Source organism: Colletotrichum jinshuiense, chromosome 8, assembly GCF_051148585.1.
Source record: "Colletotrichum jinshuiense chromosome 8, complete sequence".
Taxonomy (NCBI): domain Eukaryota; kingdom Fungi; phylum Ascomycota; class Sordariomycetes; order Glomerellales; family Glomerellaceae; genus Colletotrichum; species Colletotrichum jinshuiense.
Window position 1 is genome coordinate 1,347,191 of NC_139315.1, and position 15,664 is coordinate 1,362,854.

Genomic DNA, 15,664 nt, shown 5'->3' on the forward strand with positions numbered 1-15,664 from the left:
ACTGATCCTTCTCCCAATCCTTCTCGCGGCCACCAGTGACGGTGCACGAAATCTCGAATGTCGTAAGTCCCGGATCATGGGACTCGATCTGACGCGACAATGGGTGAGTTCAACTCTATTTTGCATGGCCTACCTTATTCCCTACCTGTCTGGCCTGCCCGGTACACCTCGCCTCGCCTCGCCTTGCCATGCCTAGCCATGCGCGCCTTACGTACAGCATAATGGACCGGATACTCACCCGCGCTTCCCTCGTCTCTTCGTATCATCTCGTCTCATCTCGTCTCCCTGGCCTGCCATAGTGTGGCCTTGCATCGCCTCTAGCTCGCCATCCTCGACTACACCACCACCTTGCCTTTTTCGCACCCACCCACACGCTACACATAGATACACACAGACACCGGGTCCATACCCAGCCTCGCGCCGCTTCGCTCTACCCCAGAGACAACTCGCTGCGTAGCTCCTACTGCCGTCGCTGTGCCGTGCTCCTCTCAGCCTCCTGGGCTTAGCGTCGCGCCCTTCTCGCCCGTTCCCCCTTCTTCATCTTTGCTTCCCCTTCTCCTGGTCTGGTCTGGTCTGGTCTGGCGCTGGGGTGTACCAGTCCACACATCTGTGCGCCTTCAAAACGTCCAACGCATCCAAACCTCCACTCTGTCCCCGTCCCCGTCCCCGTCCCTACGCGCAGCCTGCTGTTTCACAAGAGAGGGGAAAGCCTGTCACTAACCATAAGACGTCGTCTCGTCTAGCTCCGTCCCAGACGACGCTGCCCGATCTCGTGCAGGACCCGTTAAAGTTCTCGCCGCGATCCGTTACCACCCTCGACGAAGAGGACGAGGACGCCGACTGGGACCGAACCCTGAGGCCCGCTGCCCTCGAACCTTATCCTCCGTTACCACGCTCCGTTACCCATTCGCGCGAATCCTCCCTCGAAAAGCTCTCTCACACGCTTCCTCCCCTCTCCGGTTCCAACCTCACCTCTCCCCGAACCCACAGCCACGCTCAGTCCCGAAACGGTCTCGGCGGCGTCATCGAACGAGTCGTCGACCCCAAGAGCGCGTCCTACGGCCACCACCGCCAGACCTCTATAGTTCACGGCATACAGCACTCTAGAAATGGAAGCCACGCCAGCTCTTCTTCGAGTCCTCTCAGCCCGCAGATGATTGCTGCTGCCGGCGCGAGCCTCAACTCAGACCGGTCCGACATGCATGCCGTTGGCCGTTTGGACCCGGACGCGCCTCCGGGGCCGCGCCCAGGCACCGCCTTGTCTGGCACGACCGCGAACTCTGGGCCTCTTGTGCCCGAGAGGACATCTTCCGCGACCGACTTCACGACTTCGTCCGTCGTCCAGAGGAAGGTGGAGCGTATGCATAGCAAGTCAAGGCGCGATCATGCACACCACCACTCCCATTCCTCGAAGCACCACAGGGATGAGCAGAAGACTGTTGGCGAGTATGCCCTGCATGTACTCTTCACATCCGTAAGTCCTTTGCGCCTCCCTCCATCTCTAGTACGCCAGCTGCTGACCAATGCTGCCCCCAGTTCATTGCCCAAGCCGAAGAAAAACTCAATGACTGTATTACAGTACCGTTCGAACCTGAGCCACAGGTTGAACATATTTGTGGCCCGGGGGTAGATCCCTCCTTTGATCAGATCATCACTGCCTTGGGTCACATCGCCCGTCCACGGCCTAAACCCCTGATAGACTCCATGATGTTGTGGAGGAAAAGTAAGAGCGATGCAGCAAACGAGGCCCGAAGTCAGTTGCAGCAGTCGAGGGGTGCTGCGCCTGGCCCACTACAACGCAGGAATACTGAGCCTTTGCAGCCCTTGGCTGTCGGAGGACCTATGGAGAACGGTCTGACGAGCCCGCAGACATCACTTGCCGCCAAGCAAGAGTTTGTTGCTCACGCAGAACGCCGTTCTACTGTCTCGATTTACATTCTATGCCGTGTTCTGTTGGAAGTTATCAGCCAGACAAGCCTGCCCTTCCTCACGTTGGAGATGGAAGAGAAGCTCGAAGGCATAATCTTTGGTCAGCTGAAGATCGCTGACACCGAGCAGCTCATGGTCAGCCCCCTCAAACTCGCGAATTGGAACCTCTTTGCGCAACTTCTCGGAGTCATGAGCGAGATCAATTTTAAGGGGGTCACGGACAGGTTTCTCGGCGACCTCGAAAGGTCTCTTCAGGAACTAGTCGCCAAAAGCCCAACCTCGCCGGCAGGGCGCGATGCCGAGGGCAAGATTGAGCTGGTTCTCGGTGGAATGAAGCATCTTAAGGTCAATATGATACCCCCAGAGGCTTGGGAACACGCCTGTGACTTCATGGTGGCCGTGGGACGTCTCTTCCATCGATCTCATGGCCAACGTGTCAAAACCGCCTTCTGTCAGGTCCTTGAAGTGCTTCTGCTCTCCATTGCCTCCAAGGCAACGAACCAGGACTTGGCGCATCCGAAGTGGATTGAAGTTCTCGGCGCAATTGGGCCCCGGCTTGCGCAAATGTTCATCAAACCCCGACATTGGAATTTCGCCTTCCCCCTGACGGCGACATTGCTCTGCGTGTCCCCCCCAGAGACCTTCGCATCGCAATGGCTCCAGCTGATTTTACCTCTACAACCGAAGCTCAAGGACCGCTTCACACGACCACTGTGCCTTCAGGTGATTGCGAGGTTGTTGTGGACATATCTCTACCGAACAAATGACTCTTTGCCCAATACTACAAGAAAACTCGACGAGGTGATGAAATTGGTCCTACCCCCAACCAAGCGCAGCCTCATTGCATCTGACTCGGTCGTTACCGAACCGATCATTCAAATCATCAGAATCACCGGGTACAAGCAGCCCGAGTACTGCTTCAAGCACGTCATCTTCCCTCTAATCAACGCTGAATTATTCGTCTCCAACAAAGACCTTAAGGTGGAACAGCTGGACCCGGATCGAATGGTCATTGGCATCAGAGCCTTCCTTGCCATCATGTCAGACCTTGAGAAGGGAGACGAAGGCCGGCCCCCTTTCCCAACAGCCTTCCCGCCACCACCCGCACTGGAGCGCGTCCCCACGTCCCCCGTGATGGCCTCGCCTCATCCCGCTGCATCCGCCACTTCTTATACAGCTGCATCTGGAGAGGGCGAGCAGCTTTCCCGTCCGGTTCGAACAGCTGCTCTCAGTGACATTGTGAGAGAATATTATCACAAGTTCTGTGAGATTCTTGGCAAGATTACCATAATCTGCGACAACACCTTCGGAGGCCAGGCCGTGTTGGATGAGAAATTCAGCAGCCCAGGCCCGAAAACCCCGATCGCAGACACATTCAACTTCTCAAGGCGGGACGACCACCAGTCTCCAGCGGATCACAAACAGGCGTTTTACGAGCTTTTGCATGTTGCAGTTCAAGCGTTACCCCGTTGCCTCTCTGTCGATATACCCTTTAACTCATTAATCAACCTTCTCTGCACGGGGACCGCTCATGTGCAGTATAATATTGCCTTTTCCTCGGCGCAATCCCTCAAAGCAATCGCTCGACAAGCCCATGCGCAGCAGGTCACTATGGGCTTCGCTCGTTTCATCTTCAACTTTGATGATCGCTACTCGACCATGTCTGATGGTGGGATGCTCGGCCCGGGTCACATTGAAAGCACTCTCCGTCTGTACGTGGAATTGCTACAGATCTGGATCGAAGAGATTAGGCGGAAGACCCGAGACGCTTCCCTCGACCAACTTGAGGCGAGCGACAAACGTGGTGCCAAGCTAGATCTGTCCGGCATCTGGGCCGAAGTCGACCAAGCAGAAGCGCATGGGTTGTTCTTCCTGTGTTCCCAGTCCCGAAGAGTCCGCTACTTCGCCATCACGGTGCTTCGACTCATCACCGACTTCGACAAGGCACTTCAGAACCAGGACAAGGACACTTTGAGAGTCATTGATATCTTGGAGAATGACTCAATGCAGGTGATGAATTTCAAAGACGAGGGTCTGTCTGTTGCGGAGAGAAGCAGACTTCAAAGAGGAATGCAAAACAGTAATAACCGAGGCGCTCTCGTAGAGTTGTGTAGCAGCGACGTGTCATACGACACGACGCTGTGGTTCAAGCTCTTCCCCAATCTCATCCGCATAGCGTACGAAAAGTGTCCCTTTACAGTCACCATTGGTCGAGACTTGATTTGCAACCGAATTTTGCAGATGTACAAGGCCATTGTGCTTCTGTCGGAGCCTTCCAGAGGACTGTATTACGGATCAGATCCTGGGAGCGCCCGTGTCGCCGGTAGGACACCAACGACACAGCCAGAGATCCTCGTGGAACAATGGAAGCTTTACCTCATTTTTGCCTGTACGACACTGGCCGACCCAGGGAGCGTTCTGCCTGCCAATCCCCAAGGCACACAGCATAGCCGAAAGACATCCAAGCCTTCCTCGGCGGACAAGATTGTCTCAGCTAGAGTGCTTTTCAAGTACCTGATACCCCTTTTGTCCGTCTCTTCGGCATCAGTCAGAGATGCCGTGGTTCTGGCCATGGGCTCTATCAACATTCACATCTACCGCACCCTGCTCGAAGAGCTGGCAGGCCAAGTTTCACGCTGCAACGACGAAGCACGCGCTCGCATCCACCAGCGCACCAATAGCAGTCCAAGGCGGAACCGGAAGATGGACCTGCTCAGGACTGAGATCACACACGTTTACAAGCTCACTTGTCATTTCCTCAAGGAAGAGGATGTTTATAACGATGAGTGGGTTTTGACGAATCTCGTGACCTACACCAGGGACCTCAAGCTCTTCCTGATGGACGGAGAAGTCCAGATGGATTGGGAATTCCAGAAGCTGAGGCGACATTACTGCGGTTTGACGGAGGAACTCTTTGAGGGAATCAACAGGACCAAAGACCCCTCTCGGTGGATGACATTTGAATCCAGAAAGTCCGCATTCTCACTAATGGAAGACTGGTGTGGCTTCTCCCCAAATCAAACTCAGATCCGAGTTCGCGAGGACACAATGAGGCAATCCCTTATTGACCAGCAATCCATGGGAGAAAGAGGAACCGTCACGGCCGCTATGGAGATTGAGAAGCGAAACCTCCGCACTGCAGCACTAAGTGCCATGGCTGCCCTTTGCGGTGGACCGATGAGCATCACCACTGAAAGCGGCGCAACACTCCAATTCGACATCCGCAGAATGCTTGCATGGATCGAGGCAATCTTCAACTCGGGCAGTGACCGGATGAACGTGATCGGCCGGCGTGCTCTGCAGAACCTGATTATTCACAACCAGGAGTTGCCATACCTCCTAGAGCACTGCATAGCTCGTTGCTATCTGTCCGATGTTTCCAAAGTTCAGGAGAGTTATTTCGCTGTCGTGACAAAAGTGCTACTGGAGCACCTCGATTACACATGTCCCTTTTGGAAATTGCTTGGGCTTTGCCTCTTCACTCTGGGGAACGATGAGAGCGAAATTCGGTCCAAGTCTGCTCGCTTGATGCGGGCGCTTGAAGAGAGGCAGCAACCGGGGCGCACGTCCAAAATCCAAGACTACGACATCAGCATTTCCGACAAAACAAAGGCCGTATACAAACTGGCTCAGTTTGAGATCTCTAAGCGACTTTCCAAGCAGCACACTGAACTGGCGTTCCATATCTTCTCGGAGTTCACCTTGTACTTCAAGGATCTCCAGCCTGCTTCGCAACGAAATGTTGTTGCCGTCATCTTGCCCTGGATTCAGTCTATAGAGCTGAAGGTTGACCCAAACGGTGGCCCCATCGCCCAGTCTTACGTTCTCCTGGCCAACCTACTGGAGATCACCATCAAGTCGAGCGGTGCACTGCACAACGAGGTACAGGCCTTGTGGCAGGCTCTCGCAACCGGGCCCTACCCAGGGAACGTCCGACTGATCCTTGACTTCATCATTTCTCTGTGTCTTGAGAGACGCGAGCAAAACTTTGTCGAGTACGCCAAACAGATTGTTGTTTTCCTCTCAAGTACCACCAGCACCCCCGGTATGAAGGTGGTCGAGTTCCTCCTCATGCAAATTACTCCCAAAGCGATGGTCCCGAACGAAAAGAAGGATGCGATGCCGCCGCCGCCTGACATTGGCCTGTTGCCGTACTGCGCGGATCTGGGAGAAGCACTCCCGGTGGGCACAAAGCAAGCCGGGTTTTCCTTGGGACAGCTCTCGTTAATTCTCCTGGTGGATCTCATGGTCTCTCCCGTGCACATGACTCCTGAGAACGTCCCAGTCCTCCTTCAGGTAGTGACTGTGCTTTGGGACCACTACACGCCCCTTGTCCAAGAGCAGGCGAGGGAAATGCTAGTTCATCTTATTCATGAGCTTGTTATTTCTCAACTAGATGACCAGACATCGCCCACAGCCAGGGCCTCCATCGAGGACTTGATAGACTTGGTCCGTCGCCATGATCGCTCAGTCGTCTGGGGCTACGAGGACAGCAACGGCAAGGCCGATGACGTCGACAACAAGGTTCCTCCAAGCATGGAGTTCTTGACGGCTGAAGTCGTAAAGACGTTCGAGATGACTTATCCGGGCATTAAGGACCAATGGGGCAGACTGTCTCTGACGTGGGCAACCTCGTGTCCCGTCCGGCATCTCGCCTGCCGTTCGTTCCAAATCTTCCGTTGCATTCTTACGTCCTTGGATCAGTTCATGCTAGGCGACATGCTCGCTCGTTTGTCAAACACTATTGCCGACGAGGATTCCGAGATCCAGACCTTTGCCATGGAGATACTCACAACACTCAAGACGCTCATCCTGAAGCTTGATGCCGACAAACTGCTCACGTTCCCTCAGCTCTTCTGGACTACGTGTGCCTGCTTAGAGTCTATCAATGAGCGCGAGTTCCTTGAGGCCGTGGAAATGCTCAACGAATTCCTAACCAAGGTCGACTTCAGGTCGCCGAATGTCCGCAGACTTCTGTTGGACGGCCAGCCTTCAAGATGGGACGGCCAATTTGAGGGCCTTCAATCTCTACTCTATAAGGGGTTGAGATCGTCCGTCTGCATGGAGGCTACTCTAAACACACTCGACAAACTGGTCCAGCTGCCGAGTGACGGTCTCACTGGGGACGACAGCCGGCTGTTCTTCGCCATATTGGCTAATTTCCCGCGATTTCTGCTTGAAATGGAGCAGGATGAACCGAGTCAGCAAGTACTGCAATCTGCCGACATACTCTGTGCTGTTTGCGAGGCTCAGGGGTATGGCAACATCGCTGAAGTCCTTGGGGAATATGTTGGGTTCAAATACCAAGGCAACGGCAGAGAGTTCCAGAGCCGTCTCTTCGCGTCATTGAAGGATCACTTTCTCCCTCAGCTGGATTTCAAGATGGTCATCTTCCTCATGGGCTTCCTCACGAATTCCACAGCGTGGGTGAAGCTGAAGACGATGAACATCCTCAGCATTGTCATACCCGAAATTGACATGCGCAAGCCTGAGCTGGCCGGGCACGGCTCCGATCTCATTTCGCCTCTCTTGCGTCTTTTGCAGACCGAGTTCTGCATGGAGGCGTTGGAAGTCTTGGACAATATCATGACAATGTCAGGCAGCGCCATGGATAAGCAACATCTGAGGATGAGCATGACTCGATCCACATCCAAGATGATTCGCAAAGAATACGAGCGCACCCAGAGTCTGTTCGGTATCCCGGAAGCTTCAGGCTGGGCCATCCCAATCCCGGCAAAGAAGACCGATTCTACCCGTGCCAACATCCACGCGGCTTTCTACATGTGCCAAACCGCCGAAGGAATCCTCACAGAAGCAACGCCAACGCCCGACGTCGAATTCCATACCGAAGACTTCCCGTACAGCTACTTCCAAATGCCCGACAGAACCGAGACGATGATGTCGGACGAAGGCCGCGGAGACGGACACCTAGGCGACCTCGTTACCAAGCTGGACAGCCTCGACGACTTCTTTGACGATCTTGGATCGAGTCCACCCAGCGACGGCCGCTCATCGAACACCATCACTGAGTTTTCGCCGGACAGCTTTGAGTCTGGTGCACAGTTGTATGATGAGCAAATCCTGCCAATCCTGCATCAGGCTTCCAACAACGCTACGTTCCAGAATGGATTTACTGACAGGCCATCAGCTACGGTAAGGGATCCGAGCTCCAACACGATGAATCCTGGAGCTTTTAGCGCGTCGGCCGCGATGGGCCCGCGGCCAGGCCTTCACTATCGGTCAATCACGTCGCCGTCGGCCCCAGCGTCGTACCAGCCGTACATTAGCGAGTTCACATCGGACGACGAGTTCCCCGAAGACGTCTTCTCTGATGCGGACGACGAGCGACCGAACACGGGAAACGGTGGCGAAGGCTCTTTTTCGCTAGAGAACATGATCAAGCCGCTTGCACAAAGCACAAGATCCAGAATGCGCCGCTTGACGGGAGGCAGGTCACGCGAGAACGACAGGCAACAGGAGCTGTTCCGAGCCGAGCGCGCAGCCGCTGCGCAGCAAGTTCCAAAGGTGCCAACCAATTTTTTGAAGATGCCCGCGCAAGGCGAGATGCTTTAGTGGAAAGGCAACCCCCTCTACTAAGATTCTGTTCTTATGATGCTACATGTAATGAAGTGCGCCACCCGCCCAGTGTTGTAGAAAGGGATGGGTAGGGGGAGGGAGTTGACAAAGGTTCATACACATACAAAGACGACAACGACTACCATGTGGGACGTTTGAGAGTGCGAGACATGTAAACGACTTACGTATCATCATATCACGACAAATGATGGATAGAGGTTGATAGGGGTATACCTTACCTAATAATGAAAGAAATAAGAATTCACGACTTTTGGGATCACGGATTAGCATCCTCTGGTCCAATGCGATGTTCTTGATTGAGAGACTAACCCCAAATCGTTGCCGTCTTTTTCCCTGCGATTCCTTGAACAGCCGCTAGAAAATTAACAAAATCCAAGTCGAACGGACGGCTGCCGAGGCTGACGATTGACCACGCCAAGGGGGTTGTCTAGTATCGGTGCCTGGTCGAGTAATCTACAGCAAGGTACAGTTAGCGGACTGTAACGTATTGTTAGGGCGCAAGAGAAGAACCCCTTACCCTTGGGGCTGACGACTAGACCGCGGCCCTTCTTCGCGCCGCGGTAGACGGTTTCGATGATGTCTATAAGTTCTTGTTTGTCCTCCAGTACCCAGTTGAGCTACAGAGACACTGGTCAGCAACCGAAAGCGTACATCAATTCGTAAAGGGGTGGGGGAAGAAAACAGCTGCTGTCTTACTTTGTTGTTGTTACCCGTTCCGAAGTCGACCATCATGTGTTTGTTGCGAAAGAAGAACATGATTGTACAAGGGTCGTAAAGTTCGTACACTATGTGTTGAGAAACCCTGTTAGCCATTGTGTTTCTTACTCAAAGTTTTTCATGTGATTATAAGTAGTGCCAGAATTGGCCATCAATCGGAGAGAAAAGGGGGGGGAGGGGTGGCGTACTTTGATTGAAGTCGGGTACCTGGTCGATGTCGCAGACGTAGATGGAAGCGAAGTTCTTGACGCGGTCGGAAATACGGTAGAGAACCTCATCTTGTCGCATACAATCGCTGTCGTGGTCTCTTCCGAACCTGATCTACACCATTCGTAACTGTTAGCGCGTGTCGGTTATATGTAGAGGCCAGACGAGACGGCGTGGAGAGAGAACTTACCACGACGAGGCGCTCTTCCTCGGAGAGGATTGCTTGGTCGACGTGCCAGCCGCTGTTGAGGTGGGGAATGACGATGGAGCCCATGATTAGAGTATCTTGCGCGTGTCGCGGTTCGTTGAAGTCGTGTTATTTGGACGGGTTGGATCGTAGGTTCGCGGGAGTGTGTGATATGGTGTTTTGGGATGATGGATCGCGAAAGGGTTGGCCGACGAGTTTCTAGAATTTGGGGTTCTTGCCTGGGTTCCAAGTCGGCGAAATGTCATTGCGGGTCCCCCTGCTACCCCAAAGTGCCCCTCCGACCCCCGCGCTAAGCCGGAAGCAGGCAAGCCCCGAGGCGGTAGAAAACGGCAAAACTTTTTATTTCTTGAAGGGTCCCACTGGCGGTCCTGGGAGGAAAGAGCGAGGCAGCGGAAGGGACTGGACACCAATTCTGCGCAGTCTCTACAATTTGTTCAATCCCACTCCCGCCAAAATGCCTAAACGTCCATCGCGTGGGCCCGAGGGCGCAGATACATTGCGGAAGAGACAGAAAGTCGTGCATGAAGCTCCGACTTTTGAAGAGGTGAACGCTTCGCGACAGCTTCAGCAACTTTTGTCGTTTGAGCAGGACCAGAGGCGAGCGCGACACGGTAATGGCAGACGCATGACTTGCATTTTATTTTTGGCGCTCAAGACTGATGCAAGTATCTTCTAGGTATTCAATCCCTCAAAGTCTTCCTCGATGGCTTCAATTCCGGCAATGGCGACAATGCCGATCGATTCACCATTCTCAAGGAGTACCTCGATGCGGCCCGGCCGCGCGACACGAGCGACGAAGCTGTTTATCTCGCCGACATAATGGAGACCTGGTCCTTCAGCGCGCAGCTCAACAACGAGGCCATGATGTCCGCGGTGCCCGCGGTCCTAGCCCTGCTGCTGCAAGTCACCTCGCAATCGCTGGACCTACTCCCCCATGCGCTCGACATCGCTCGGACGCTTCTACTGGAGCGCCAGCTCAAACTCATCGCGAAGAGTCTCTCGGCTCCGAAAGGCAGCGGGTACATCATCTCGCCGACACTGCGGCTGGTTCGCGAGGTCGTGACGCTGGACGGCGGGGCGCTGGCGAGAAGGGTCTTCCGGGCGCGGGATCACACATTTGCCAGTTTTGCGAGGAATTTGGAGATTCGGAACCTCAGCGGTGGCGAGGGCGGCGTGGAGGACCCGTTGAAGCCATCAGTGAGGACGAATGCGATCAAGCTGTTCCTGAGCTGCCTCAAGCTTCTGCCCGCGGAAGCGAAGAAGGAGCTGCTGATGCTCAAGGAGGTGTTTTCGCACTTGACATTCTTGTTGAAGGATGACCCTGCGTTCTTGATCCTCGAGATGCTCGGCGTCCTGAAGAAGCATGTTCTTTTGGATGAGAAACTGCCGCGCGAGGTCAAGTTCCGGGCGTTCAACACCAAGACTCTGGACCGGTTGGCGGGACTGTACGCATACAGACACGATGTCGAGGGAGACGATACGCCCTCTGTCAAGGAATCCGTCCATGAATTCCTCGTCTACACCTGCACGACACCGGGGGCCGGTGTGCTGTACTCCGGAACCGGACTCTACCCCAAGGAGCTTGAGGACGAGGCGGCTCAGGATGTCAAGAGCCTGGATGACTTTGGTCTGGAGCGTGTCGCGTGGATGGATAAGTACAGAGACGAGATTGCCGTTGCGAACTTTGTGCTATCCGAGTTCATCCAGAAGCTGCGCCCGTGGTCGAGTTTGAAGCACAGCGAGCTCATCGTCGCCATTTTCCAGGCGGCACCCGAGCTGCTCGCCAGCTACTTCCTGAGCAACAAGTCCTTTACCTTTGAGCCCAAGTTGTCCATGACGTGGATCGGATACGCCGCGTTTCTGTTTAATACGGTAAATCTGCCGCTGCCACCGCATTATGGTCCTACGACGGGCTACCGTCGCGTGCCGCCGCCGACGTCGATCCTCCTCGACAACATCTTGCCGCTCCCGCTGAAGCAGCGAGACCTGGTCCGGTGTCTCTCGCACAAGTCCACCCTCGTATCCTTCTTCGCGATTCGTATCCTGGTTCTCGCGCTCCAGAAGTTGGAGGTCGCGCTGAGGATGCACCGAGAGGCGGCCGAGTCGTCCAAGTCGACCTGGGAAACTGCGGCGCGGAAGCTGGTTGACGAGTTCTGCCAAAAGATTCCGGACATGAAGGAAGTAACCAAGTGCTACAAGGCCATGTCGGAGGAGAACGTCCTCCAGCGGGAGGCGGCCAGCAGGCTTCTGCTGCTGTACTATGAAGTCATCCCGCAGGTTGCCCTACGGGCCAACTTTGATGTATCGCCGTTCCTGGTCAACTCGCTCAACCGCCTCGACAGCAGAAGCGCGGAGCCGCAGAACCAAGCCCTGGCCCTGATGGAGCTGGAGAACCTTATCGCCATTGCGGGGTACTCGCCCGGAATGAGATGGTTCGCCAAGGCGGAGGGACTTGCGGCGTCACCGTTTGTTGCTTTGTTCAAGTTCTACGTTGAGAATGCCCAAGGACGCTCAAAGCTCAAAGAGGTGCTGGAGTCTGTGGCGGTGCAGCACCAGCTTGTCCTGCAAGAAACCGGTCTCGCACCTCTCCTTCGCGCCGCGCGGGAGTTGCAGAAGAACAGCAAGTCACGCAACCTGGACCTTATATGGGAATACATTGACAACTGTGCTGGGAGATGCGCTGCCTCGCCTCTCAAGTATGTGGACTTGATGCAGGAGAGCGTCGATAGCGTAGCCCAGGGCCAGGACGAGGCGTCTGCCAGTCTGATCTTGGCCACCATGGTCGAGCAGCTGCCGTTTGTCGCCGATAAGACGACAAACAAGAAGGACCTGGAGCTCTTGTCCAAGTTCCTCACGGTGCTCTTGAGCTGTGCGACGACGAAAGGGGAAACTCAGGCTGCGATCAGTGCTTTTGCCCAAAAGATGACGGAAGTCTTGTCAGGTCGTGCCTCGGCGGTCATCCCAGAAACCGATGCTTCCCTTCTCGAAGACTACTCAGAGGAAGACGCGGGCGCCACTGAGGAAACAGGCGCCAAATCACAAAAACAAAAACCAACTGCCACCGGCGGAGAACTCGATGGGCCGGCGCTGGAGGCCATCCTCGACGTGCCATACGGCGCCGACGAGGACAACTCTGCTCTACTCAAATGGAACTCAAAGAACGTTGAGGATCTCGTCGATGACGGCCATGCTGCTGCGCTCATTCGTCTTCTCTGGTCAGAACACGCCAGCATCCGCCAAGAGGCCCTCACCAACATCATGAAGATGGCCGCGAAGTTTAAGGAATCATCCTACGAAGAAAAGGACCAAATATGGCTCCTACTCTCGGAACTAGTCGAGTCGTCCCGTGCCCTCGTGCCCCAAGGTCCCGTCGCTTCGTCTTTGGTCTCGTTCGCCATCAGCGCGCTTGAGGTCCTCAAGAACCCGCTGCACTGCCTCTACCCCAAGGTCAACAGCTTCCTTACGCGCGGGCCCGTCTGGCAGCACGACAAGGTCCCGCTCGCGCACGACATCCTGCACGGCGCGCCCTCGGATGACGACAGGTACTATACGGAGGTGAGCTGGCTCCTGGCATACCTGCTAGAAGGTCTGCGCACGCCCGCGGACTTGGCCGTGTTCCACCAGAAGAAGTGGTTCGAGAAAATCTTTGCCCTGGCAGGAAACCCGTACATGCGGGCGAATCTGCGGACGAGGATCCTGAGGATCCTGTACAGGGCGACGTGCATCGAGGGCGGCAGCACGACGCTGGCGACGAGATTTGGCATCATGAGCTGGCTGGAGGCGCAGGAGGCGCGTTTTGCCGGGGCCGCTGTCGAGCGGGATGCGGATGGTCGGGAGACGAGGCGGCTGTACCGCGCGCTGAGGAGGAGGGTATGGGAGACTTGCGACCAGGAGCGGGTTGGGGAGTGGAGCCGCAAGGGGGTTTCTCTGGCGTTGCAAGCTTAAAAGGCGAACCGCTCTGGGTTAATGTATAGACTAAAAATAAGGAGGGAAAGGGAGTTTGGAAGAATATATCCAATTTCAAGGTCACGGAATTTTTATCTTTCTCGGAAAACAGAGTGATGAAAGGATGGGGACATCTGATAAAGTTCAAATCCCCAAGTACGGTGTTCAATTATCAGGTTTCCAACAATAGAGACATGTGCGTATCGCCTAACTATTAGTCGTCGGTTTGCAGACAGACAAACCAACTCACCACGAACCACGGTTTGATTTTAAGGTCGACGGCCTAAGCTATAATAACCAGTCAGACGACATTCATCCGACGAAACCCCACCAAAATCACCCATTAGGGATGGCGAGTTCCCTCTTGTTCTTGGCTAGAAACAATAACATTTATGTTGCGAGATAAATAATCAAAATGGTGTTGAGGAACTTCGTCGGAATTACATGTGGTTTATAATGCATCCCCTCTCCCCCCTCTGAATGATATGGCACATGAACTCACAATACTGGAGAGATTTGAGGCGCGATACGAACCAGTTTTACGCATAATTAACTACTAAGCGGCCAGACTTCAAATGAGTCAGTCACTGGTTGTTGTTCTCATGCTCTAAGCCCCTTGCATCGAGCAGCGCTTGAGCTGCTCAGAAATGGTTGTTTGGGGCTGCTTTGGGATTGATTGGCCAATTCATCCATCCCATTAACCACCACCAGTGTATATAGCTCAGCCGTCGCTGGGAGAGAGGTTTTCTCGTCTATCATGTAGTTCTCTCTACACTTATGAGCCTAGTTGCCGGGGGTTGTTTTCTGTTGCGTTTCTTGTCTAGCACCCGATAAAAGATACTACATGTTGAGAATAAGGAAGCGGACGAGAGGTAGTGTGGTTTTGCTTGCGACCCACGCGATTATGAGAAAATGACTGTGCGGCAAGTAAGGGATATTGTTGACCGAGTTTAAACTATTCTAAGTAGCACCCTGAGTTGATCTGAGGGAAATTGCAATCAAGTAGAAAGGGGGGCGGGCAGCCAGTTTCCCCAGAAGAAAGATATCGGACTCCGGACCAATCCGAGACTATTCTCTTTCCTAGGTTGGCCCTCCATGTTTCAACAGCATAAAGTTGCCTTTCTAAGATGACGATGATAAGGTCATAGTATAGACAACTGTCTGTCGATCACTGCTGCAAGTCAACCCCAAAGATTTGCCTACCCAGATGACGTCTAAACGTACAGTTCAACAAGGAGCATCAGGAGGGTGCATGCCGATTAAGTGAGGTAAAGCTGGCTACTTGACGATGGCGCATGAAGAATGGGGATGGCTTCATGACTGAAGAAGGAGATTCCATGTTAACTGTGATTCAAACATCCAACGCTAGGCTGGATGGAGCAGTATTCAGCTGGCGGCTTCAGCTCCAAACAGGAAACAGTGGGTCGCAATGACGATGCTGGACCCCCAGCCCACCTCGGCGTTGCATCTGGCCAGCCTCTTGGTCCAGGCTCCCAAACCCAGAGGAGCATCCAAAAAACCCCACTGAAGTTTTTCACTGGAACCTTCTCTGCCCCCGGGTGACAAGGAGCGGCATTGCGTTCATTATGTAAGGCGGCAGCGTAGAAGTAAAGCCGTGTCGGTGAAGGACCATCACCTGAGTTGTGCCGGGCAAGGTGGATGGAGTTACCTAAGGTGAACGGCAGAGGTAAGGCAGGTGGGGTCCCTTGCACACCTGCCTCGAGATGTGTGGTGGCACGCACGGTGGCAGGGAAGAGATGAGGAGGCGAGGAGGTGAGGATGTGAGGATGTGAGGGTAGGCGGGCAGGTACGTACCTGCCTTACCCAGGCGCTCTTGCCTTCCATTGCCTGCCACGCACTTGACTGGGGGTGTGTGGACAGGCAAAGCTGCAGCGGCAGCGGCCAGCTGCACCTGAGCACCTGAGCACCTCCACCAAGTTTCGTCCGAAGTGCCAAAACCTCCTTTGACCACCATCTCTACATGCCCTGACAGTTCGCTGCCAAAATTCACCCATCACAATAATCTCTCACACCGCATCCATATCGCATCCATTTTACAAC

The 15,664-nt window shown here is 54.4% G+C and overlaps 3 protein-coding genes across 3 annotated transcripts; 2 read left to right on the plus strand and 1 right to left on the minus strand.

Annotated features, from left to right (window-relative positions):
* Positions 1–99: 99 nt before the first annotated feature.
* EsH8_VIII_000376 (cell morphogenesis N-terminal-domain-containing protein) lies at positions 100–8,502 on the plus strand (the record flags this gene model as incomplete). Its single annotated transcript, XM_083269418.1, has 3 exons — positions 100–103; positions 744–1,474; positions 1,537–8,502. 3 exons carry the CDS (start codon positions 100–102, stop codon positions 8,500–8,502), a joined length of 7,701 nt encoding a protein of 2,566 aa, XP_083129186.1.
* A 451-nt stretch (positions 8,503–8,953) lies between these two features.
* EsH8_VIII_000377 (U4/U6-U5 snRNP complex subunit DIB1) lies at positions 8,954–9,724 on the minus strand (the record flags this gene model as incomplete). Its single annotated transcript, XM_083269419.1, has 5 exons — positions 8,954–8,979; positions 9,044–9,143; positions 9,223–9,311; positions 9,432–9,564; positions 9,641–9,724. 5 exons carry the CDS (start codon positions 9,722–9,724, stop codon positions 8,954–8,956), a joined length of 432 nt encoding a protein of 143 aa, XP_083129187.1.
* Positions 9,725–10,112: 388 nt separating this feature from the next.
* On the plus strand, positions 10,113–13,603 carry EsH8_VIII_000378 (ribosome 60S biogenesis N-terminal-domain-containing protein; the record flags this gene model as incomplete). The annotated part of the gene is made up of 2 exons (XM_083269420.1): positions 10,113–10,269; positions 10,335–13,603. The coding sequence occupies 2 exons, from the start codon at positions 10,113–10,115 to the stop codon at positions 13,601–13,603; spliced, it is 3,426 nt and encodes a 1,141-aa protein (XP_083129188.1).
* Between the last annotated feature and the right edge of the window lie 2,061 nt (positions 13,604–15,664).